At 44.7% G+C, this 24539-nt stretch overlaps 1 protein-coding gene across 3 annotated transcripts in view; it reads left to right on the forward strand.

Annotated features, from left to right (window-relative positions):
- The first annotated feature begins 1247 nt into the window (after window positions 1-1247).
- The window catches only part of ASRGL1 (asparaginase and isoaspartyl peptidase 1), a 75830-nt gene continuing 52538 nt past the window's right edge, over window positions 1248-24539 (forward strand). Inside the window, exons 1-2 of one of the 3 annotated variants that reach the window (XM_069726614.1) lie at window positions 1248-1665; window positions 15776-15964. In XM_069726614.1, the coding sequence (XP_069582715.1) occupies window positions 15778-15964 (187 nt within the window). In that variant the 5' untranslated portion in view covers window positions 1248-1665; window positions 15776-15777. Of the gene's footprint in view, window positions 1666-15772; window positions 15965-24539 lie in introns of all 3 variants that reach the window. The other 2 variants (XM_069726613.1, XM_069726615.1) reach the window with 2 other exon arrangements.

Here is a 24539-nt window from a genome sequence, read left to right on the forward strand (position 1 = left end):
ATTTGGCTTTTATCCTAAGTCATATTGCACGACTCGTTAAAGAGTTGATTGTGACTTGTAGGATCGCTACTTCCAATAGGTGGCGCTATAGAGTTTAAAGGGAACCTGTCACCCCGTTTTTTGAGATTGAGCTATAAATACTGTTAAATAGGGCCTGCGCTGTGCGTTACTATAGTGTATGTAGTGTACCCTGATTCCCCATGTATGCTGAGAAATACATTACCAAAGTCGCTGTTTTCGCCTGTCAATCAGGCTGGTCTGGTCAGGTGGGCGTGTTCACAGCGCTCTTTTCTTCCCCAGGTTTCCGTTGGTGGCGTAGTGGTGTGCGCATGTCCAGAGTTCCGACTTCCCTGCGCCCACGTGAAGACACAGCACGCGATCTGCGCTGTCATCCCTTTCGTCGGTGGGGGCGGCCATCTTCCTGGGGCCGCGCGTGCGCAGATGGAGTGCTCTGCTGCACGGGGCTTCAGGAAAATGGCCGCGGGATGCCGCGCGTGCGCATTAGAGATCGCGGCGGCCATTTTCCCAAAGCCGAGTTTGCATCTCGGCTTTGGGAAAATGGCCGCCGCGATCTCTAATGCGCACGCGCGGCATCCCGCGGCCATTTTCCTGAAGCCCCGTGCAGCAGAGCACTCCATCTGCGCACGCGCGGCCCCAGGAAGATGGCCGCCCCCACCGATGCAAGGGATTACAGCGCAGATCGCGCGCTGTGTCTTCACGTGGGCGCAGGGAAGTCGGAACTCTGGACATGCGCACACCACTACGCCACCAACGGAAAGCTGGGGAAGAAAAGAGCGCTGTGAACACGCCCACCTGACCAGACCAGCCTGATTGACAGGCGAAAACGGCGACTTTGGTAATGTATTTCTCAGCATACATGGGGAATCAGGGTACACTACATACACTATAGTAACACACAGCGCAGGCCCTATTTAACAGTATTTATAGCTCAATCTCAAAAAACGGAGTGACAGGTTCCCTTTAAGTCCTCTTTTTCTCAGAAGAGGCAATTTGCATAGTATGTATCATTTCATACATGCGGTCACATGCCGACTAGATGGTCGCAGCTTCACTCAATGCCAGTATACTGAGCGAGGCGGAAACCGGCTGGAATGTGGACGGAAGTATGGAAATCACAAGGGCGGGCTGCAGGTGATGCGCTGCCTGCCTCCCACAAGCTGCAGGCACAAGACATGTCACGTGACACACATCACACATTTCCGTGCTCAGTCAGGGGTCCCGTACTTAATGGTACACGCCTACTACGTTTAGAATCGCACCTGAAGCCGGAGGTAGCGGCGGTGTACAGACAACGTAGCACCTCAGCCCCAGCACGGACCGGAACCATACCGGTGACTGCACATGATAAGCCGACTATTGAATAATGCCACTAGCCGGCTAGTAGCCGCGCCCTGTCAGAGACTTCCTGACCGAGGTCAGCGGGTGGGCGGTCTCCGGAGCGGTGGGCGGTCTCCGGAGCGGTGGGCGGTCTCCGGAGCGGTGGGCGGTTTCCAGCGCGGTGGGCGTGGCAGTAGAAGCCGGGTTACGTGTGGTCACATGATCACAGAGGCAGGACAGTGCGCGCCGCTCGGCTGAATGCTATCCGTATCCTGACTTGTGATACACGTGCGGCTGACGTGCGAGCGGGGAGCACAGCGGGCACAGGTCAGTGAGCTCCTCCTATTACCACGGCAATAAAAATAATGCCAGCGTCAGCAAATCCTCCTTCATTCATTGTGCCCTGGTCAGTCAGTGGTCTCCTATCCTGTGCGTGCGGCTTGCCATCACACATGTTCCCTGGTCAGTCAGTGGTCTCCTATCCTGTGCCTGCGGCTTGCCATCACACATGTTCCCTGGTCAGTCAGTGGTCTCCTATCCTGTGTCTGCGGCTTGTCATCACACGTGTGCCCTGGTCAGTCAGTGGTCTCCTATCCTGTGCCTGCGGCTTGTCATCACACATGTTCCCTGGTCAGTCAGTGGTCTCCTATCCTGTGCCTGCGGCTTGCCATCACACATGTTCCCTGGTCAGTCAGTGGTCTCCTATCCTGTGTCTGCGGCTTGTCATCACACGTGTGCCCTGGTCAGTCAGTGGTCTCCTATCCTGTGCCTGCGGCTTGTCATCACACATGTTCCCTGGTCAGTCAGTGGTCTCCTATCCTGTGTCTGCGGCTTGTCATCACACGTGTGCCCTGGTCAGTCAGTGGTCTCCTATCCTGTGCCTGCGGCTTGTCATCACACATGTTCCCTGGTCAGTCAGTGGTCTCCTATCCTGTGTCTGCGGCTTGTCATCACACGTGTGCCCTGGTCAGTCAGTGGTCTCCTATCCTGTGCCTGCGGCTTGTCATCACACATGTTCCCTGGTCAGTCAGTGGTCTCCTATCCTGTGTCTGCGGCTTGTCATCACACGTGTGCCCTGGTCAGTCAGTGGTCTCCTATCCTGTGCGTGCGGCTTGCCATCACACATGTTCCCTGGTCAGTCAGTGGTCTCCTATCCTGTGCCTGCGGCTTGCCATCACACATGTTCCCTGGTCAGTCAGTGGTCTCCTATCCTGTGTCTGCGGCTTGTCATCACACGTGTGCCCTGGTCAGTCAGTGGTCTCCTATCCTGTGCCTGCGGCTTGTCATCACACATGTTCCCTGGTCAGTCAGTGGTCTCCTATCCTGTGCCTGCGGCTTGCCATCACACATGTTCCCTGGTCAGTCAGTGGTCTCCTATCCTGTGTCTGCGGCTTGTCATCACACGTGTGCCCTGGTCAGTCAGTGGTCTCCTATCCTGTGCCTGCGGCTTGTCATCACACATGTTCCCTGGTCAGTCAGTGGTCTCCTATCCTGTGTCTGCGGCTTGTCATCACACGTGTGCCCTGGTCAGTCAGTGGTCTCCTATCCTGTGCCTGCGGCTTGTCATCACACATGTTCCCTGGTCAGTCAGTGGTCTCCTATCCTGTGTCTGCGGCTTGTCATCACACGTGTGCCCTGGTCAGTCAGTGGTCTCCTATCCTGTGCCTGCGGCTTGTCATCACACATGTTCCCTGGTCAGTCAGTGGTCTCCTATCCTGTGTCTGCGGCTTGTCATCACACGTGTGCCCTGGTCAGTCAGTGGTCTCCTATCCTGTGTCTGCGGCTTGCCATCACACATGTTCCCTGGTCAGTCAGTGGTCTCCTATCCTGTGCGTGCGGCTTGTCATCACACATGTTCCCTGGTCAGTCAGTGGTCTCCTATCCTGTGTCTGCGGCTTGTCATCACACATGTGCCCTGGTCAGTCAGTGGTCTCCTATCCTGTGTCTGCGGCTTGTCATCACACATGTTCCCTGGTCAGTCAGTGGTCTCCTATCCTGTGTCTGCGGCTTGCCATCACACATGTTCCCTGGTCAGTCAGTGGTCTCCTATCCTGTGCCTGCGGCTTGTCATCACACATGTTCCCTGGTCAGTCAGTGGTCTCCTATCCTGTGCGTGCGGCTTGTCATCACACCTGTGCCCTGGTCAGTCAGTGGTCTCCTATCCTGTGCGTGCGGCTTGTCATCACACATGTTTCCTGGTCAGTCAGTGGTCTCCTATCCTGTGCCTGCGGCTTGTCATCTCACATGTGCCCTGGTCGGTCAGTGGTCTCCTATCCTGTGCGTGCGGCTTGTCATCTCACATGTGCCCTGGTCAGTCAGTGGTCTCCTATCCTGTGCGTGCGGCTTGTCATCACACATGTGCCCTGATTAGTCAGTGGTCTCCTATCCTGTGCCTGCGGCTTGCCATCGCACATGTGCCCTGGTCAGTCAGTGGTCTCCTATCCCGTGCGTGCGGCTTGTCATCACACATGTGCCCTGGTCAGTCAGTGGTCTCCTATCCTGTGCGTGCGGCTTGTCATCACACATGTGCCCTGATCAGTCAGTGGTCTCCTATCCTGTGCGTGCGGCTTGTCATCACACATGTGCCCTGATCAGTCAGTGGTCTCCTATCCTGTGCGTGCGGCTTGTCATCGCACATGTGCCCTGGTCAGTCAGTGGTGTCATTTTCCCATTTGCACTGGGCACAGTGGTCAATATGGACTAACATGCACGTTTCCAAATGTCAGGGGATCCCTAAAAAAAAAAAATGGTATTGTAAATTTTGTTGTTAATGTGAGATCAAAGAAGTATCGTTTCTCCTTGCGGAGAGTGACATGATAAGCGTGTCAAGGTGAGGAGACTTAAAGCCGCAATGCTCCTCTGGGAAATATGCAAATTGTCTCTTCAGAGAGGAAGAGGATCTCTAGTGCCACCTATTGGAAGTAGCAATCCTTAGGCTATATTCACACTTAGCGGTTTTTTCCGCGGAACCGCCGCGATTTTGATGCTGCGGGTCCGCAGCAGTTTCCATAGCGTTTACAGTAACATGTAAACCCTATGGAAACCGCAAACCGCTGTGCACATGCTGCGGGAAAAACCGCGTGGGAACGCAGCGGTTTACAACCCGCAGCATGTCACTTCTTTGTGCAGAATCGCTGCGATTCTGCACCCATAGGAATACATTGAACCGCTTACTTCCCGCATGGGGCTGTGCCCACGTTGCGGGAAGTAAGCGGATAATGTGCGGGTGGTACCCGGGGTGGAGGAGAGGAGACTCTCCTCCAGGCCCTGGGAACCATATTTGGGGTTAAAAAATAAAAAATCTGGTTATACTCACCCTCTGATGTCCGGATCTCCTGGGCGCTGCACGCGGCCGTCCGGTCAGAGTTGCTGTGCGACCAGGACCTGCGGTGACGTCGCGGTCACATGACCGTGACGTCACGAAGGGTCCTTCTCGCACAGCATCTTTGGAACCGGAACGCCGGGTGCAGCGACCAGGAGATCCGGACATCAGAGGGTGAGTATAACCAATTTTTATTATTTTTAACATTACTATTGATGCTGCATATTGCTGCATATGCAGCATCAATAGTATAGGCGGAAACCCGCAGCGGAAAACGCGGAACAAACCGCGATAAATCTGCAGGGAGAACCGCAGTTGTTTTGCCCTGCAGATTTATCAAATCCGCTGCGGGAGAACCCGCAGGGACCCGACGCAAGGTGTGCACATAGCCTATCAGTCAATGTCGACCCTTTACCGAGCCTTGTCACATGACTTAGGATAATAGCCAAACCAGAATCTAGACAAGGCTCGTTAAAGGTTCGACATTGACTGTTAGGATTGCTACTTCCAATAGGTGGCACTAGAGATCCTCTTCCTCTCTGAAGAGACAATTTGCAGTTGTAAACATGAGAAATTGCTGGTGAACTTTTAAGGCCCCTTTCACACATCAGTTTTTTGCCGTCAGTTGCAGTCTGTTGAATTAAAAAAAACGGATCCGTTGCAGATTGTGAAAAACTGATGCGACGGATCCATTTTTTTTGCCGGATCCGACTAGCTGATCCAGTTAATTGTTTCTAAAAAAAAATCGGAGCATGCTCAGTTTAACCCCTTCCCGCCGCAGCCCTTTTTCGGTTCTGCGTTTTCATTTTTCTCTCCCCTCCTTCCCAGAGCCATAAATTTTTTATTTTTCTGTCAATATGGCCATGTGAGGGCTTATTTTTTGTGGGACGAATTGTACTTTTGAACGACATCATTGGTTTTACCATGTCGTGTACTAGAAAACTGGAAGAAAATTCCAAGTGTGGTGAAATTGCAAAAAAAGTGCAATCCCACACTTGTTTTTTGTTTGGCTTTTTTGCTAGGTTCACTAAATGCTAAAACTGACCTGATAATATGATTCTCCGGTCATTACGAGTCCATAGACACCAAACATGTCTAGGTTATTTTTTATCTAGGTGGTTAAACAAAATTCAAAACTTTGCTAAAAAAAAAAAAAAATGCGCCTTTTTCCTATACCCGTAGCGTCTCCATTTTTCGTGATCTGGGGCGGTTGAGTTCTTATTTTTTGCATGCCAAGCTGGCGTTTTTCATGATACCACTTTTGTGCAGATACGTTCTTTTGATCGCCCGTTATTTCATTTTAATGCAATGTCACGGCAACCAAAAAAATGTAATTTTGGCATTTCAAATTTTTTTTCTCGCTACCATAGTGGAGTTTGAAGTCAGACTGTTTGAGGGTGTGCACAGGTGTCTTTTTATACTGATAACAAGTTTAAACAGGTGCCATTACTACAGGTAATGAGTGGAGGAAAGAGGAGACTCTTAAAGAAGAAGTTACAGGTCTGTGAGAGACAGAGATCTTGATTGTTTGTTTCTGACCAAATACTTATTTTCCACCATAATATGCAAATAAATTGTTAAAAAAACAGACAATGTGATTTTCTGGATTTTTTTTTCTCAGTTTGTCTCCCATAGTTGAGGTCTACCTATGATGTAAATTACAGACGCCTCTCATCTTTTTAAGTGGCGGAACTTGCACTATTGCTGACTGACTAAATACTTTTTTGCCCCACTGTATGTATGTATATATATATATATATATATATATATACAGTGGGGCAAAAAAGTATTTAGTCAGTCAGCAATAGTGCAAGTTCCACCACTTAAAAAGATGAGAGGCGTCTGTAATTTACATCATAGGTAGACCTCAACTATGGGAGACAAACTGAGAAAAAAAAATCCAGAAAATCACATTGTCTGTTTTTTTAACATTTTATTTGCATATTATGGTGGAAAATAAGTATTTGGTCAGAAACAAAATTTCATCTCAATACTTTCTAATATATCCTTTGTGGGCAATGACAGAGGTCAAACGTTTTCTGTAAGTCTTCACAAGGTTGCCACACACTGTTGTTGGTATGTTGGCCCATTCCTCCATGCAGATCTCCTCTAGAGCAGTGATGTTTTTGGCTTTTCGCTTGGCAACACGGACTTTTAACTCCCTCCAAAGGTTTTCTATAGGGTTGAGATCTGGAGACTGGCTAGGCCACTCCAGGACCTTGAAATGCTTCTTACGAAGCCACTCCTTCGTTGCCCTGGCGGTGTGCTTTGGATCATTGTCATGTTGAAAGACCCAGCCACGTTTCATCTTCAATGCCCTTGCTGATGGAAGGAGGTTTGCACTCAAAATCTCATGATACATGGCCCCATTCATTCTTTCATATACCCGGATCAGTCGTCCTGGCCCCTTTGCAGAGAAACAGCCCCAAAGCATGATGTTTCCACCACCATGCTTTACAGTAGGTATGGTGTTTGATGGATGCAACTCAGTATTCTTTTTCCTCCAAACACGACAAGTTGTGTTTCTACCAAACAGTTCCAGTTTGGTTTCATCAGACCATAGGACATTCTCCCAAAACTCCTCTGGATCATCCAAATGCTCTCTAGCAAACTTCAGACGGGCCCGGACATGTACTGGCTTAAGCAGTGGGACACGTCTGGCACTGCAGGATCTGAGTCCATGGTGGCGTAGTGTGTTACTTATGGTAGGCCTTGTTACAATGGTCCCAGCTCTCTGCAGTTCATTCACTAGGTCCCCCCGCGTGGTTCTGGGATTTTTGCTCACCGTTCTTGTGATCATTCTGACCCCACGGGGTGGGATTTTGCATGGAGCCCCACATCGAGGGAGATTATCAGTGGTCTTGTATGTCTTCCATTTTCTAATTATTGCTCCCACTGTTGATTTCTTCACTCCAAGCTGGTTGGCTATTGCAAATTCAGTCTTCCCAGCCTGGTGCAGGGCTACAATTTTGTTTCTGGTGTCCTTTGACAGCTCTTTGGTCTTCACCATAGTGGAGTTTGGAGTTGGACTGTTTGAGGGTGTGCACAGGTATCTTTTTATACTGATAACAAGTTTAAACAGGTGCCATTACTACAGGTAATGAGTGGAGGAAAGAGGAGACTCTTAAAGAAGAAGTTACAGGTCTGTGAGAGCCAGAAATCTTGATTGTTTGTTTCTGACCAAATACTTATTTTCCACCATAATATGCAAATAAAATGTTAAAAAAACAGACAATGTGATTTTCTGGATTTTTTTTTCACAGTTTGTCTCCAATAGTTGAGGTCTACCTATGATGTAAATTACAGACGCCTCTCATCTTTTTAAGTGGTGGAACTTGCACTATTGCTGACTGACTAAATACTTTTTTGCCCCACTGTGTATATATATATATATATATATATATATATATATATATATATATATATATATATATATATATATATATATATATATATAAAATGAAAAAAGGAACAGCATCAAAATACTACCTTGAAATGACTTGCAAAGCTTTCCAAACCACTATTGCAGGTGGTTCAAGCATAAAGGAAAAAAAGGAAAACCGCACAGCAAAGAGTAAAAAAATGTGGACTTTAATGCCTGAATGGCGTGGCAACGTTTCGGATATATTATCCTTTCTCAAGCAGTGTATACATGGAAATGTCAGGTTTTTATACAAACCACAGGTAAATCTCATTATAAAAATCATTACAACAATTAACAAAATATACAATATTATTTAAGTGCAAAGTGATATAGAAAGTGCATACATGCTTTGATCAAAATATGCCTATAAGACATCTTGTTAAAAGATACATAACTCATAGCGATCTCTCCAATAATACCTAAAAACAATAAGTACCTAATCGCCATAATTAATTCCAACAGGTGCACCGCCAAACGCAGCATAATCAATAAGAAGAAACTCACACACGATCTTGATTGTAGACGCCATATCCACGGCGTTCACAGTATCGAAGTGCGCATGACCATGACGTCATTACCCATGAATCTTCGCGCTGCAACACGCGCATGCGCAGATAACAAATGAAGTGCCGGACGCCATCTTGTTTATGGTATTCCCTCGCCGTTATACATATGCTACGGCAACGGCAATAAAAAGGTTCTGGGGTGTAAACCGACATCCCAAGATGGAAGCAAAAGCTTCCTTGGATACCGGTATATTTACCAAAAGACAAAAAGGGGACATTATGTCAGATCGTACACTGTCATTATAAATGGGATTTCCATATAATCAAATTGGACACATAAAAAGCCCAGGTCGTGACATAAGCCTTACAATGTGCTATCAGACACAGGGATACCCCACTCATTAAAGAAGGGTCCCCTATGTCAAGAGCGCAGGCAGAGCGAAAAGGGAGGCAGTTAACCCCCCTTCCACCCTGTCTACCGCAAATAACACAGTTAGACCATTAGTAATAAGGCTAAGTATCCATATTGAGAAAACACCGTAATGCACAAATTGATCTTCAGACAGTAATTTTATTACACCCCAATTTGACAATATAAATGACGGTATGAGGCTTCCAATCACCAATCAGTACATGTCATGGGGAAAAAACAAAAAAAAGGAGTCATACAAACAAAGAAACAAAAAAGAAATATTCCTTGACAATGTCGCTTCGTATGGCGGTACACCTGAAAAAAGAGAAAGAAAAAAACAAAAGAATTAGTCGATCAAATCTTTATGTTAAAAGAACATAATATATACTAACAGGAGAAAGAACCCATACTATATTCTACAGAAGCTGATTACATTTAAAATCTACATTTAAACCATGAGGTTTGAGGGTATTTAGTTTCGTAATCCATTCCAACTCCCTCCTCTTCAACAATCTCAAACGATCCCCTCCCCTTCTCTGAACCGGTATAGTATCTATGATACGAAAACGTAGTTGTTTCTCAGTATGATTTTTTTCTGAAAAATGCTTAGAGACTGGAAGATCCATATGTTTTTTTCGTATAGTATGTCGGTGTTGATTAATTCTAGTTTTAAAATCACAACTGGTCTCTCCCACATACCATAAATGGCACGGGCATTCAAGTAAATAAATCACATATTCTGAATCACATGTCAAAAAGTGACAAATTTTGAATACCTCATTAGTCACCGTGTGAGTGAAGCATGAACCCTTCAAAATTAAACAACAGTTGACACACGAAAGACAAGGGAAACAGCCCCTCCGGGTCTGTCCCGTAATTGTCAACTGATCACTTTTTTTAAAAGATCCTACATCCGACCTGACTAAGGTGGAAGCTACGGTGCGGCTTTTTTTGTATGAAAATAATGGTGGCCGTGAGAATTCAGATACTGTAGGCAGACATCTATGCAACATCCCCCAATGTTTAGTTATAATACTCGCAATTATACCACTCTCCTCACAGTAAGATGATACAAATGGAATACGATTTAAAACCTTGTTTCTTGGTTTTTTACGGAAGAGATCCTCTCTATTAACATCATCAACTCTAGCTTTTTGAGTTATCAACACACTTTGGGGATAACCCCTGTCAAAAAATGTTTTCATAACGTTTTGAGAAGATTTTTCTCGTGAAATAACATCACTCTCAATCCTCTTCACACGTAAAAGTTGACTATATGGTATCGATTCTTTCATTTTTCTAGGATGTTGGCTATCAAAGGAAAGTAAATCATTTTTATCAGTTGGTTTAGTATACAATTTAGTAGTTAGTTTGTTCCCCTCATATCTTACATCAACATCCAAAAATTGTATATCAGTTTTAGAGTACACAAGGGTAAATTTAATTGTGTTATCAATTGTATTGAGATACCTATGAAAGTCATGAAGCAAATCTTCTGTTCCAGTCCAAATGAGGAAGACATCGTCTATGTATCTCCACCACGCGGCCACTAGGCCGAAGTGGTGGGACACATAGACGAAGTCTTCCTCAAGGACACTCATCACTATATTGGCATACGCGGGCGCCATGTTGGCGCCCATGGTGGTCCCGCGTAATTGTAAATAAAAAGAATCCCCAAATAAAAAATAATTTTTAGTAAGCACCAATTTCAAGAGCTCCGCTATGAATTCTCTAGCTTCTAACGAAAATTGTGTAGATAACAATTTTTTGCTGACTGCCTCAAGCCCTCTTTTGTGATCTATTGAGGTATAGAGAGAAGTGACGTCAAAAGACGCCAATAATACCTCGCCCGTTATACTCAATTCATTAATCTTGTTAAAAAAATCAGTTGTCACGTAGAAAGGACTCAGCCCTTCCTGCAATGGGATTGAGTACTGTATCTAGGAAGATCCCTATATTTGAAAAAATGGAGTCACTCCCGGAGACAATTGGCCTACCCGGAGGATGTACGAGAGATTTATGTATCTTAGGCAAAACGTATATCACTGGAGTGATAGGAAATTTGATCGTTAAAAATTCATATAGATCCTGATCAATAATTGATTTATCTTTAGCTTTCTCCAACACCATTTTAATATCTCGAGCTATTTCAAATTTAGGATCATGTGGTAATCTCTCGTACACCTCCGGGTCTGCCAACTCTCTTAATCTCACTCAAATAGTCCTCTTTGTCCATTATGACTGTTGCTCCACCCTTATCCGCCTTCTTAATTATTATTTCATTGTCATGCGATAGTTCATATAGGGCTTCCACTTCCCCTTTAGACATGTTAGGGTGTTTGAATTTTTTTGAACAATCTTTTTTCAAATTATCAATATCAATTACTTTTTTTCTTTAAATCCACACAATTAAGATTAAGATGGTTCCAACCTACTCTGGACTTGAGGGCTTGAGACAATCTTTTTTCAAATTATCAATATCAATTACTTTTTTTCTTTAAATCCACACAATTAAGATTAAGATGGTTCCAACCTACTCTGGACTTGCAGCATTTCTTCAGATTAATTAAACTGAAGGAATGGTTTAGCCACAATAATGTGGCTGTACATGATGTGAACAGTGAACTTAATCTTAATTGTGTGGATTTAAAGAAAAAAAGTAATTTTGTTCCTTTTAATTGCCCCCCTGCTATAGAAGCTTTTGTGCTGGCAGTTAATAGTGATATTGATAATTTGAAAAAAGATTGTTCAAAAAAATTCAAACACCCTAACATGTCTAAAGGGGAAGTGGAAGCCCTATATGAACTATCGCATGACAATGAAATAATAATTAAGAAGGCGGATAAGGGTGGAGCAACAGTCATAATGGACAAAGAGGACTATTTGAGTGAGATTAAGAGACAGTTGGCAGACCCGGAGGTGTACGAGAGATTACCACATGATCCTAAATTTGAAATAGCTCGAGATATTAAAATGGTGTTGGAGAAAGCTAAAGATAAATCAATTATTGATCAGGATCTATATGAATTTTTAACGATCAAATTTCCTATCGCTCCAGTGATATACGTTTTGCCTAAGATTCATAAATCTCTCGTACATCCTCCGGGTAGGCCAATTGTCTCCGGGAGTGACTCCATTTTTTCAAATATAGGGATCTTCCTAGATAAAGTACTCAATCTCATTGCAGGAAGGGCTGAGTCCTTTCTACGTGACACAACTGATTTTTTGAACAAGATTAATGAATTGAGTATAACGGGCGAGGTATTATTGGCGTCTTTTGACGTCACTTCTCTCTATACCTCAATAGATCACAAAAGAGGGCTTGAGACAGTCAGCAAAAAATTGTTATCTACACAATTTTCGTTAGAAGCTAGAGAATTCATAGTGGAGCTCTTGAAATTGGTGCTTACTAAAAATTAATTTTTATTTGGGGATTCTTTTTATTTACAATTACGCGGGACCGCCATGGGCGCCAACATGGCGCCCGCGTATACCAATATAGTGATGAGTGTCCTTGAGGAAGACTTCGTCTATGTGTCCCACCACTTCGGCCTAGTGGCCGCGTGGTGGAGATACATAGACGATGTCTTCCTCATTTGGACTGGAACAGAAGATTTGCTTCATGACTTTCATAGGTATCTCAATACAATTGATAACACAATTAAATTTACCCTTGTGTACTCTAAAACTGATACACAATTTTTGGATGTTGATGTAAGATATGAGGGGAACAAACTAACTACTAAATTGTATACTAAACCAACTGATAAAAATGATTTACTTTCCTTTGATAGCCAACATCCTAGAAAAATGAAAGAATCGATACCATATAGTCAACTTTTACGTGTGAAGAGGATTGAGAGTGATGTTATTTCACGAGAAAACTCTTCTCAAAACGTTATGAAAACATTTTTTGACAGGGGTTATCCCCAAAGTGTGTTGATAACTCAAAAAGCTAGAGTTGATGATGTTAATAGAGAGGATCTCTTCCGTAAAAAAACAAGAAACAAGGTTTTAAATCGTATTCCATTTGTATCATCTTACTGTGAGGAGAGTGGTATAATTGCGAGTATTATAACTAAACATTGGGGGATGTTGCATAGATGTCTGCCTACAGTATCTGAATTCTCACGGCCACCATTATTTTCATACAAAAAAAGCCACACCATAGCTTCTACCTTAGTCAGGTCGGATGTAGGATCTTTTAAAAAAAGTGATCAGTTGACAATTACGGGACAGACCCGGAGGGGCTGTTTCCCTTGTCTTTCGTGTGTCAACTGCTGTTTAATTTTGAAGGGTTCATGCTTCACTCACCCGGTGACTAATGAGGTATTCAAAATTTGTCACTTTTTGACGCGTGATTCAGAATATGTGATTTATTTACTTGAATGCCCGTGCCATTTATGGTATGTGGGAGAGACCAGTTGTGATTTTAAAACTAGAATTAATCAACACCGACATACTATACGAAAAAAACGTATGGATCTTCCAGTCTCTAAGCATTTTTCAGAAAAAAATCATACTGAGAAACAACTACGTTTTCGTATCATAGATACTATACCGGTTAAGAGAAGGGGAGGGGATCGTTTGAGATTGTTGAAGAGGAGGGAGTTGGAATGGATTACGAAACTAAATACCCTCAAACCTCATGGTTTAAATGTAGATTTTAAATGTAATCAGCTTCTGTAGAATATAGTATGGGTTCTTTCTCCTGTTAGTATATATTATGTTCTTTTAACATAAAGATTTGATCGACTAATTCTTTTGTTTTTTTCTTTCTCTTTTTTCAGGTGTACCGCCATACGAAGCGACATTGTCAAGGAATATTTCTTTTTTGTTTCTTTGTTTGTATGACTCCTTTTTTTTTGTTTTTTCCCATGACATGTACTGATTGGTGATTGGAAGCCTCATACCGTCATTTATATTGTCAAATTGGGGTGTAATAAAATTACTGTCTGAAGATCAATTTGTGCATTACGGTGTTTTCTCAATATGGCTACTTAGCCTTATTACTAATGGTCTAACTGTGTTATTTGCGGTAGACAGGGTGGAAGGGGGGTTAACTGCCTCCCTTTTCGCTCTGCCTGCGCTCTTGACATAGGGGACCCTTCTTTAATGAGTGGGGTATCCCTGTGTCTGATAGCACATCGTAAGGCTTATGTCACGACCTGGGCTTTTTATGTGTCCAATTTGATTATATGGAAATCCCGTTTATAATGACAGTGTACGATCTGACATAATGTCCCCTTTTTGTCTTTTGGTAAATATACCGGTATCCAAGGAAGCTTTTGCTTCCATCTTGGGATGTCGGTTTACACCCCAGAACCTTTTTATTGCCGCTGCCGTAGCATATGTATAACGGCGAGGGAATACCATAAACAAGATGGCGTCCGGCACTTCATTTGTTATCTGCGCATGCGCGTGTTGCAGCGCGAAGATTCATGGGTAATGACGTCATGGTCATGCGCACTTCGATATTGTGAACGCCGTGGATATGGCGTCTACAATCAAGATCGTGTGTGAGTTTCTTCTTATTGATTATGCTTCGTTTGGCGGTGCACCTGTTGGAATTAATTATGGCGATTAGGTACTTATTGTTTTTAGGTATTATTGGAGAGATCGCTATGAGTTATGTATCTTTTAACAAGATGTCTTATAGGCATATTTTGATCAAAGCACGTATGCACTTTCTATATCACTTTGCACTTAAATAATATTGTATATTTTGTTAATTGTTGTAATGATTTTTATAATGAGATTTACCTGTGGTTTGTATAAAAACCTGACATTTCCATGTATACACTGCTTGAGAAAGGATAATATATCCGAAACGTTTCCACGCCGTTCAGGCATTAAAGTCCACATATATATATATATATTATTTTGAATGGGGCGAAAGGGGGGTGATTTAAACTTTTATATTTTTACTTTTTTTTCATATTTTAAAGTAGACATGTGGTAAATGTTATTTATTAATTTTTTTTGTGTGTGGTTTAATTATTTAGTTTAAAGGCATAAAAATTCAAAGTTTTACTGGGATATGTTGAAGAGTTCCAGCGTTATTACCACATAAATTGACTGGGTAAGAAGATGAAAACTGGCTCATGGCTGAAGTGGTTAAAGGGAACCTGTCAGCTGGTTTTTGGATCCCAAAGTAAAGTTGTCACAGTAATGAGCCCGTAACGAAGATTACTTCCATACTTTTATATTATAAGCCCGCTCCCCCATTTTCTCTCTCTCTCTCTCTCCCTCCCCCCCCCATCATGGCCCACATCCCTTGACATCCCCGGACTCTGCACAATAAAGTCCCGATGACATTGCAAGAGACAAACTATCCATTTGAACATGTCTGCCCCCGAGAAGGGAGGGGATTATCATTTCAGGTACTTTACGGTGATAACCTTACTGTGGCGTCTAGGAACCTGCTGACAGGTTCCTTATAACCCAGTGGAAGCCAAGTGTGTACTTTTGGACAATATTGAGCAGGTATTCATTAATATACAGTAAAAAAAAAGTGTATTCTACTACACTTTTACTATTTTCTTAGAAAAAAAATGCAGTAAAAAGTTTTTATTTATTTTTTTACAATTGACCCCAATGGTTGACATATCTCACTCTATGCCTTATCCAATAAGATACATCAGAGGTACTGTATGTATACATCAAGGACATTATTTTCTGGTGTAAATGTCAAATGAACAGTAATATTGCAATTTGAATGGGCCTGAAAATGATCCCTTTAGCTGCAATTAATTCTTTGTTACTTCTAGTAGGTATGAGGCCAGTTATTGTTGTCCATGGCGGTGCAGGAGCGATCATGAAGGAGTATGAAGAAGGGTATCGTACTGGAGTAAAGAGAGCCGCTGTACAAGGCTATAATATACTGAGAGGAGGAGGAGATGCACTCACTGCTGTAGAAGAAGCTGTGGTGGTGCTTGAGGATGATCCACATTTCAATGCAGGTGATGCTTCGGAGGAGACACAGCCAAAGATATACAAGAAGTTGTCGCCTTTTTTTACTTCTTCCCGCTAAATTTGCATGTATTTATGGTGGCAAAAGCCTAATCAAACACTCGGAATGTCCTCCATCATTCAGGCCAACCCATTATAGGGGTCACTAACTTAAAAAAAGAAAATGGAAATTACATATAACCTACAAGCTATTTCTACCAATGTGTTAATGTATTTTTTATTTAAATCTCCGATCCTTTCTGATCAAGGTTATAGCTACTAGAACTGAAATATAAGTCACAATTCAAAGAGGAAAGTGGTTGCCACAGCATGGAGAATGTACTGCAAACTGGAATGCCTCGTAGACTATGTATACAAATTTTGTGATGCCTGTATTTACAATGTTTTAAATTATTGAAAGGCCATGTTCACACCATCCTTTTTTTCATGCGGAATCGCCGCGATTTTCCCGCAGCTGTTTTCCATGCAGGGTACATTACAATGTACCCTATGGAAAACAGGAACTGCTGTGCCCACATTGCGGAAAATCGCGAAAAAAGCCGCACTGAATAGCCGCGGTAAAAAAGAAGTACCATGTCACTTCTTTTTGCGGAACTGCAGCGGTTCTGCACCCATAGACCTCCATTGTGAGGTCAAACCCGCAGTAAAACCCGCAGATGAAAAAAATATCTGCGGGTTTTCTGCGGTTTGTGGTGCAGAACCGCTGCAGTGTGGCTGCTCCCCCGTGCCATCATCTCCCCCCTTATACTTACCCGGCCTCCCAGTGTCCGTCCGGCCGTCTTCTCCCTGGGCGCCGCCATCTTGCAAAATGGCAGGCGCATGCGCAGTGCGCCCGCCGAATCTACCGGCCGGCAGATTCGTTACAAAGTGCATTTTGATCACTGAGAGAGGTTATATCTCAGTGATCAAAATAAAAAAAATAGTAAATGACCCCCACCCCCCCTTTGTCACCCCCATAGGTAGGGACAATAAAAAAAATTAAGAATTTTTTTTTTTTTTCACTAAGGTTAGAATAGGGGTAGGGTTAGGGTATTTTCAGCCATTTTAACCTAAAAAACGTCCTAGAAAACACACAGACTCTCTGCATAGAAAACTGCATAAAAAAATGCATCAAAAAACGCATCAAAAAATGCACCAAAAAAAGGACCTGCGTTTTCTGCAAAGAGCTGCGGTTTTTCGTCCTGAAAAAAAAGGAGGGAAATCAGGAACGTGTGAACATAGCCAAAGGGTTTTCTAAATTTTTCAAAACTGTTGTACTATTTATAAATCCAAAAAAAGAGACCTCCATTTTTTTTATTTACGCAATTTTATACACATTTTTAAGCATCTTCCAGCCCTGCAATTTGTTTCCTAGCCACACTTCCAATCTTCAGCAGTTTCCGGCTGTTTATAGGCCACATCTCCTATAATGCTGGGAGTTGGCAGCTCAGCCGGTGCCTGAGATAAGATCAAGTGCAGGTGCAGCGGGGATACAGAAGTGAGCATCGCCTGAAAGGCCAACCAGTTCACTGTCGATTAAAGAGAATCTGTCAGCGGATCTTTGCTATATTATCTGAAACCAACATGGTATAAGTACAGAGACCCTGATTCCCGCTATGTGTCACTTATTGGTTTGTGTTTTGTAGTTTCTGTACAATCAGGGATTTATTAGCAGGAGATTATCACTACGGGACTAGTTGCCTCCCACACCACTGATTGACAGCTCTGTCCATATACAATGTACACTGAAATCTGCTTATTAGTTGTGTAGTTGGGGTTACTTACGCAGGGCTCTACATTTTGAGCTCTGCAGCAAACAGATTCTATCACTGCTGAACCCAGTAAACTAAGTTATCAATCGCTGCAATCCGGGTTTCTGTCCCTTCATCATGCTGCCGTTAGATTACAGAAAACCCCTTTGACAGTTTTTCTTAAAGAGTACCTAACACCAGTCTGTGACTGCCATTTATATTTAAGAAGACAGTAATTACAAAACTGGCTTAGAAGTCGCCCTAATGCTACTGGTAAAGGACTCGACTTTTTAGTAAAACTCAGGACTGAACTTCTAGGTTGTGAGATCCGACATGCAGTGTGGCGTCCCATCACCCTCCACCTGGCCTCACTGTCAAAAAGCAAAATCTCACGCTTTTAACTGAAACAGAACTGCCCCATTATGTTGTTTCCTATTGTTAACAATATTATAGCTGTGCACATAATGTGGCAATTGATTTTTTTTCTCTTCGCCACGACAGCACCCACTGAGAGGGGGGATCCGCCCCTAGGAACAGGAAACCTACAGAGAGATAAGAGGCGGCCCCCCTTGCTCCCTCAGTTGGTTTCCTGTTCCTAAGGGAACCTGTGGAGAGAAGGTTGCAAGTGGATACCCGGGCTGTGATGCCGCCTGTGCGGTGTCTGCGGGAACGGCAGGGGCTCCAGCACTGAATGCAGCCTCGGGGGACTCCTGTGTCAGCTCCCCCCTCATCTGATGGACACCGTGAAGCCAGGGTCCGGTGAGGACCACCCTGGCTCACGTGGAGAGTGCAGTACGGCTGGATGGGCGGTACTTGTCCGGACTGGGAGGTGTGCGTATCGGCAGCAGCTGTGGGCGCATGTACAGTTACTCCAGAGAGCACTCTCCCCCGTAAGTGCTTGCTTTTGGTACCGGGGTGGTAGAAGAGACTGCGCCTGTACAGAGCGGCGAGTGTGCACAGAGCAGGGACATGCGACCCAGAAGTAATGGTATCGATTCCGGGTGAAGGGGGAAAAAAATGATTTTTTTTTTTGAGGATTCCATCACTAATGGGGCATGCTGTATAAAAACACCGGCCACATTCCTACCGGTGTGCAGCGATGTTGTCCCCAAATGACCCTGCTATGCACCCACTGGAGGAAGTGGTGGTGCCTATGCACAGCAGCAAAAAAAGCGGCAGTGGACGCTCAGGACAGAGCAGTTCCATGAATAAAAGTGGTAAAGGCAGAAAGTCGAGTCATAACACATCTCAGCCTGTACCTTCACCTCCACAATCGGTACCATATTGACAAGCTTCACTGGGTGAGTGTTACTAATTACACCTATTAAGCTGATAGCCCGTTCTTTCTATATATCCCCTCAGGCTAAAAAGACTGAAAAATCTAAGCATAAGGAATGTGCCCTGTGTTCCCAGCCTCTTCTGGATAGTTATACCAAAAGGCTATGTCAGATCTGCATTGGGCATACTCTGCAGGAGAAGTCCTCAGTAAAATCGGAGGACATTAAACGTATGATCAGGGAAGAGCTGGAGGCCTTGGGGGGTTCGGCGGAACCAAAGGGCAAAGGCCCAGCAGGGAATATACCTCCCCTAGGTCCAGGTCATCTTTGGACAGTGGCAAGCTTGGCTCAGATTCCTCCCGGGAGATATCTTCAGAAGAGGAGGAGCAGAATAGGTTTCTGACTGATAGTATTCATAACCTGGTCAGATCAGTTCTGAAGACTGTGGGGTTGACGGATACCAAAGACCCCAAAACACCTCAGGAAATTGTTTGCAGGTCTTTCTCAGGTGAAGAGGCGAGCCTTTCCCGTTATACCAGCAGGCAAAGAACTAGTGAAAAGACAATGGGGAAGGCAGGGTCAGAGAGGTTACCTTTCCTCAACATCTAAAGGTACCGTCACACTAAGCGACGCTGCAGCGATACCGACAACGATCCGGATCGCTGCAGCGTCGCTGTTTGGTCGCTGGAGAGCTGTCACACAGACAGCTCTCCAGCGACAAACGATGCCGAGGTCCCCGGTAACCAGGGTAAACATCGGGTTACTAAGCGCTGGGCCGCACTTAGTAACCCGATGTTTACCCTGGTTACCATCCTAAAAGTAAAAAAACAAACGCTACATACTTACCTACCGCTGTCTGTCCTCGGCGCTCTGCTTCTCTGGTCTGGCTGTGAGCGCCGGGCAGCCGGAAAGCAGAGCGGTGACGTCACCGCTCTGCTTTCCAGCCGCTGTGCTCACAGCCAGAGCAGGAGGAGTGCAGAGAAGCTGAGCGCCGGGGAGAGACAGCGGTAGGTAAGTATGTAGCGGTTGTTTTTTTACTTTTAGGATGGTAACCAGGGTAAACAGCGGGTTACTAAGCGCGGCCCTGCGCTTAGTAACCCGATGTTTACCCTGGTTACCAGCGAAGACATCGCTGAATCTGTGTCACATACGCCGATTCAGCGATGTCTACGGGGAGTCCAGCGACGAAACAAAGTTCTGGACTTTCTTCCCCGACCAGCGACAGCACAGCAGGGGCCTGATCGCTGCTGCCTGTCACACTGGACCATATCGCTAGCCAGGACGCTGCAACGTCATGGATCGCTAGCGATATCGTCTAGTGTGACGGTACCTTAAGGGACTGTATCCCTTCGATGATAATGATCTAGCCTCTTGAGTAAAGGCTCCCAAAGTAGATGCAGCCGTAGCATCTACCTCCCGTCATTCTTCTTTCCCTGTGGAGTACTCTGCAATATTAGCCACCTGCACCGCAAGATCCATGCTAGTTTGGGTGGATCAATTGGAGGAGAATATAAAAGCCGATTTATCTAGAGACAAATTACGCGTCTCTATCCCTCTAATCAGAGGTGCAGCAGCATTCTTGGCAGACGCCTGGGCCGATTCTCTGCGTCTAGCAGCAAAATCAGCAGTATTATCTAATGCAGTCTGTCGGGCCTTATGGTTAAAGGGCTGGAAAGGTGACACCTAGACAAAATTGAGACTCTGCACCATACCATGCCAGGGTGAGTACCTATTTGGGTAAATATTAGACGAAATTCTCACCAAAGCGGGCGAAAGGAAGAAGGGGTTCCCTAATGCATGCATTCCATCCTATAGGAGAGCTTTCACGAAGGGAGGCTTCGGACAGTCATTCAACAGGAAAAAAAGACTATAGGAACCAAGACTGCTGGGGCAACAGATGTTAAGCAGAAGGGTACCTTGTTTGGCAAACGTCCCATCAGGAGTGGAGATAGATCCCGGTAGTCCCGACCTGCCGGTGGGTGGCAGGTTATTACTTATGCCGACAATGGAAGGCAATAACATCTAACTCCTGGGCCATTAGCCTTGTGTCATCTGGCTTAAGGTACCGTCACACTAAGCGACGCTGCAGCGATACCGACAACGATGTCGATCGCTGCAGCGTCGCTGTTTGGTCGCTGGAGAGCTGTCACACAGACAGCTCTCCAGCGACCAACGATCCCGAGGTCCCCGGTAACCAGGGTAAACATCGGGTTACCAAGCGCAGGGCCGCGCTTAGTAACCCGATGTTTACCCTGGTTACCAGCGTAATCGTTAAAAAAACAAACACTACATACTTACCTTCAGCTGTCTGTCCTTCGGCGCTCTGCTTTCCTCTGCACTGTCAGCGCTGGTCAGCTGGAAAGCAGAGCGGTGACGTCACCGCTGTGCTTTCCGGCTGGCTGGCGCTGACACAGGATGCAGGAGGAGTGCAGAGAAGCACAGCGCCGGGGACAGACAGCTGAAGGTAAGTATGTAGTGTTTGTTTTTTTTAACGTTTACGCTGGTAACCAGGGTAAACATCGGGTAACTAAGCACGGCCCTGCGCTTAGTAACCCGATGTTTACCCTGGTTACCAGTGAAGACATCGCTGGATCGGTGTCACACGCGCCGATCCAGCGATGTCAGCGGGAAGTCCAGCGATGAAATAAAGTTCTGGACTTTCCTCAGCGGGGGCCTGATCGTTGGTCACTGTCACACATAACGATTTCCTTAACGATATCGTTGCTACGTCACAAAAAGCAACGATATCGTCAACGATATCGTTGTGTGACGGTACCTTTAAGATTAGAGTTTGCCTAAGTCCCTCCGGACTCCTTCCTGTTGACTTCTCTAAAGTGTCAGACTCCGCAGGAGGCGTTGGAATTGGAAATTAATGGTCTGTTAGCTAAACGGGTTCTTAAAGAGGTTTTGGCAGAATAGAGAGGGAAGGGATTTTACTCCCCCTTATTTCTGGTCTTTAAGCCAGATGGCTCTTATGGGACAATAATTAACTTAATAAGGTTGAATACCTTTCTAAGATCTCGGACCTTCAAAATGGAGTCCATTTGATCAGCTATAAAAATTTTATTTCCCAGGTGCTTCATGGCAGTCCTGGATCTCAAAGATGCATATTACGATCTCCCAGTTCATGTTTTACATCAACAATACCTACAGGTGGCGGTCGTATTAGAAGGTCAGATCCGTCCTCTCCAGTTCACGGCAAGGCCGTTCGGATTATATGGCGCCCCGGGTCTTCACCAAATTAATGCTAGAGGTGATGTTGTATTTACGGTTAAAGGACACCTTAATAGTCCCGTACCTGGACGATCTTCTAGTGTTGGGGAACTCAGCCCTCCAATGTGAGCAGAGGCTAGCTGATGTAATTTCATCTTTGCAGGATTTGGGTTGGCTGATCAACTACAAAAAATCCAGGTTGCCCCTGATAACCTGCCAGACATTCCTGGGCCTTCATCTAGATTCCGTAAGTCAGAAATGTCTCCTTACAAAAGCAAAAAAAATCAATAGTTAATAAAAGTACGTTCAGCAATTGACAATCCTAGAATGTCCCTGAGGGAGGGTATGTTTCTGCTTGGCTCTCTTACATCATGTATCCCTGCAGTACAGTGGGCCCAGTTCCATACTAGACCGCTACAGAGGGCCATCCTACAGGAAGAGGAAAGACTGCAGGGACAGTTGGAGGGAGTAAAGTCACTTTCAACTGACGTAGTTAGATCCCTGGAATGGTGGCTAGATCCAAGACACATCTCGAGAGGAGTTCTGTGGCTAGTAAGACCCTCAAAAACAATTTCCACTGATGCTAGCCCCTTTGGGTGGGGAGCGCATTTAGGGGAAGACATAGTTCTGGGTCAGTGGTTTCTAACGGAAGAAAACAACTCTTCAAATTTAAGGGAGTTAAAAGCGATTTATCATGCAATACGTAATTTTCTTCCACAGCTGCAAGGAACTCATACAAGAGTTCTATCAGACAACACCACGGCAGTAGCATATTTAAACCATCAAGGAGGAACACGATCAGGAACTCTGTCTACTGCGTACAGGATTCTAGATCTAGCCTAAAAATATCTCTTGTCCCTGTCAGCGCTGCACATCAGGGGTGTAGACTACTCTGTAGCAGACATCCTAAGTCGCCGTACCATGCATCAAGGGGAATGGATGCTCAACCATTAGATCTTCAAGAAGATAACGGACATGTGGGCCATGCCGGAGATAGACCTCTTTGCTACAAGAAACAACCGGCAGGTCGAAAGGTTCACTTCGCTACACAGAGAGGACCTTCCAGATATACTAGACTCCCTTCAGTCCTCATGGTCCTATCATCAGGCTTATGCCTTTCCCCCATGATAATTCTACCGGTAGTCATCTCAAAAATAAGGGAAAAGAGTGAAAGTAATCTTGATAGCCCCGTTTTGGCCCAAGAGGCCATGGTTTTCATGGTTCAGAGCCATGTCAGTCTCAGACCCGTGGATCCTCCTTTGGGATCAATACCTGCTTTCTCAAGGGCCCTTCTATCATCCTCAGGTGAAGGGCCTACGCCTGAAGGCATGGAACTTGTGAGGCGGTTGCTGAGGCTAAGGGGATTCTCAGAAAATGTAATACATACCCTCCTGAATAGTAGGAAGGAGGCCACGACTAAAATTTATGCTAGAATTTGGAAAAAATGTTTTACTTTTTTTACTTTACATTCGGAGGCCCTTTTCTAATGAGATTCCTATCCCTGCTATATTAGAATTTCTGCAGAGAGGTTAGGAGTTGGGTCTATCAGTCAACACCTTGAAGGTCCAAATATCGGCTCTAGGAGCCTTATATAGTTACAATGTTGCTGGAGACAGATGGATAGTTAGGTTTGTTTCAGCATGTCAGCTAGAGGACCCAGTGCATATTTCCCATATATCCTTTTTAGACAACCCGACAACACTGGAGGAGGAAAAAATTTCACGTTAGATGTGAGAAGAGCTGTCTTAGCCTATTTAGATAGGACTAGACCCTGGAGGCAGAGCAAGGCTCTCTTTGTTTCCTTTCAGGGCCACAGGAAGGGATCTGGAATTACAAAGGCCACAGTTTCTCGATTGGATCAGAAAGGAGATTGTTCTGGCATACTCGGCAAAAGGGGAGAACCCACCGCAGGACGTGAAATCGCATTCCGCACGAGCCGTAGCATCCTCCTGGGCTGAGAGCAGATGTCAGACCTTATATGTAAGGCCGCAACCTGGTCCTCACCTTCTACAGGCTTGACTTATCATCTTCTGCAGATTTAGCCTTTGGTAGATCAATTCTTGACACGGTGTCTCTCCTAGTGGGTGCTTTCGTGGTGAAGAGAAAAAAACGGATTACTTACCGGAAATGTTTTTTTATAGAGCCCACGACAGCACCCACTCACTTCCCTCCCTTAGTTGTTAGTTACACATGGGTTTCTCCATTTGGTGACGGATTAGTTTTATATAGAAAAACATACATAGTTGTATATGTCTAGAGATATAAATAGATTCATACTGTAAATAACTTGAGGAGCAATTCACTAATGTTTGTGTGGCGGTTCCTCTCATTCTCTGTAATCCAAC

This window comes from Ranitomeya imitator, chromosome 5 (genome assembly GCF_032444005.1).
Source record: "Ranitomeya imitator isolate aRanImi1 chromosome 5, aRanImi1.pri, whole genome shotgun sequence".
Classification (NCBI taxonomy): Eukaryota; Metazoa; Chordata; class Amphibia; order Anura; family Dendrobatidae; genus Ranitomeya; species Ranitomeya imitator.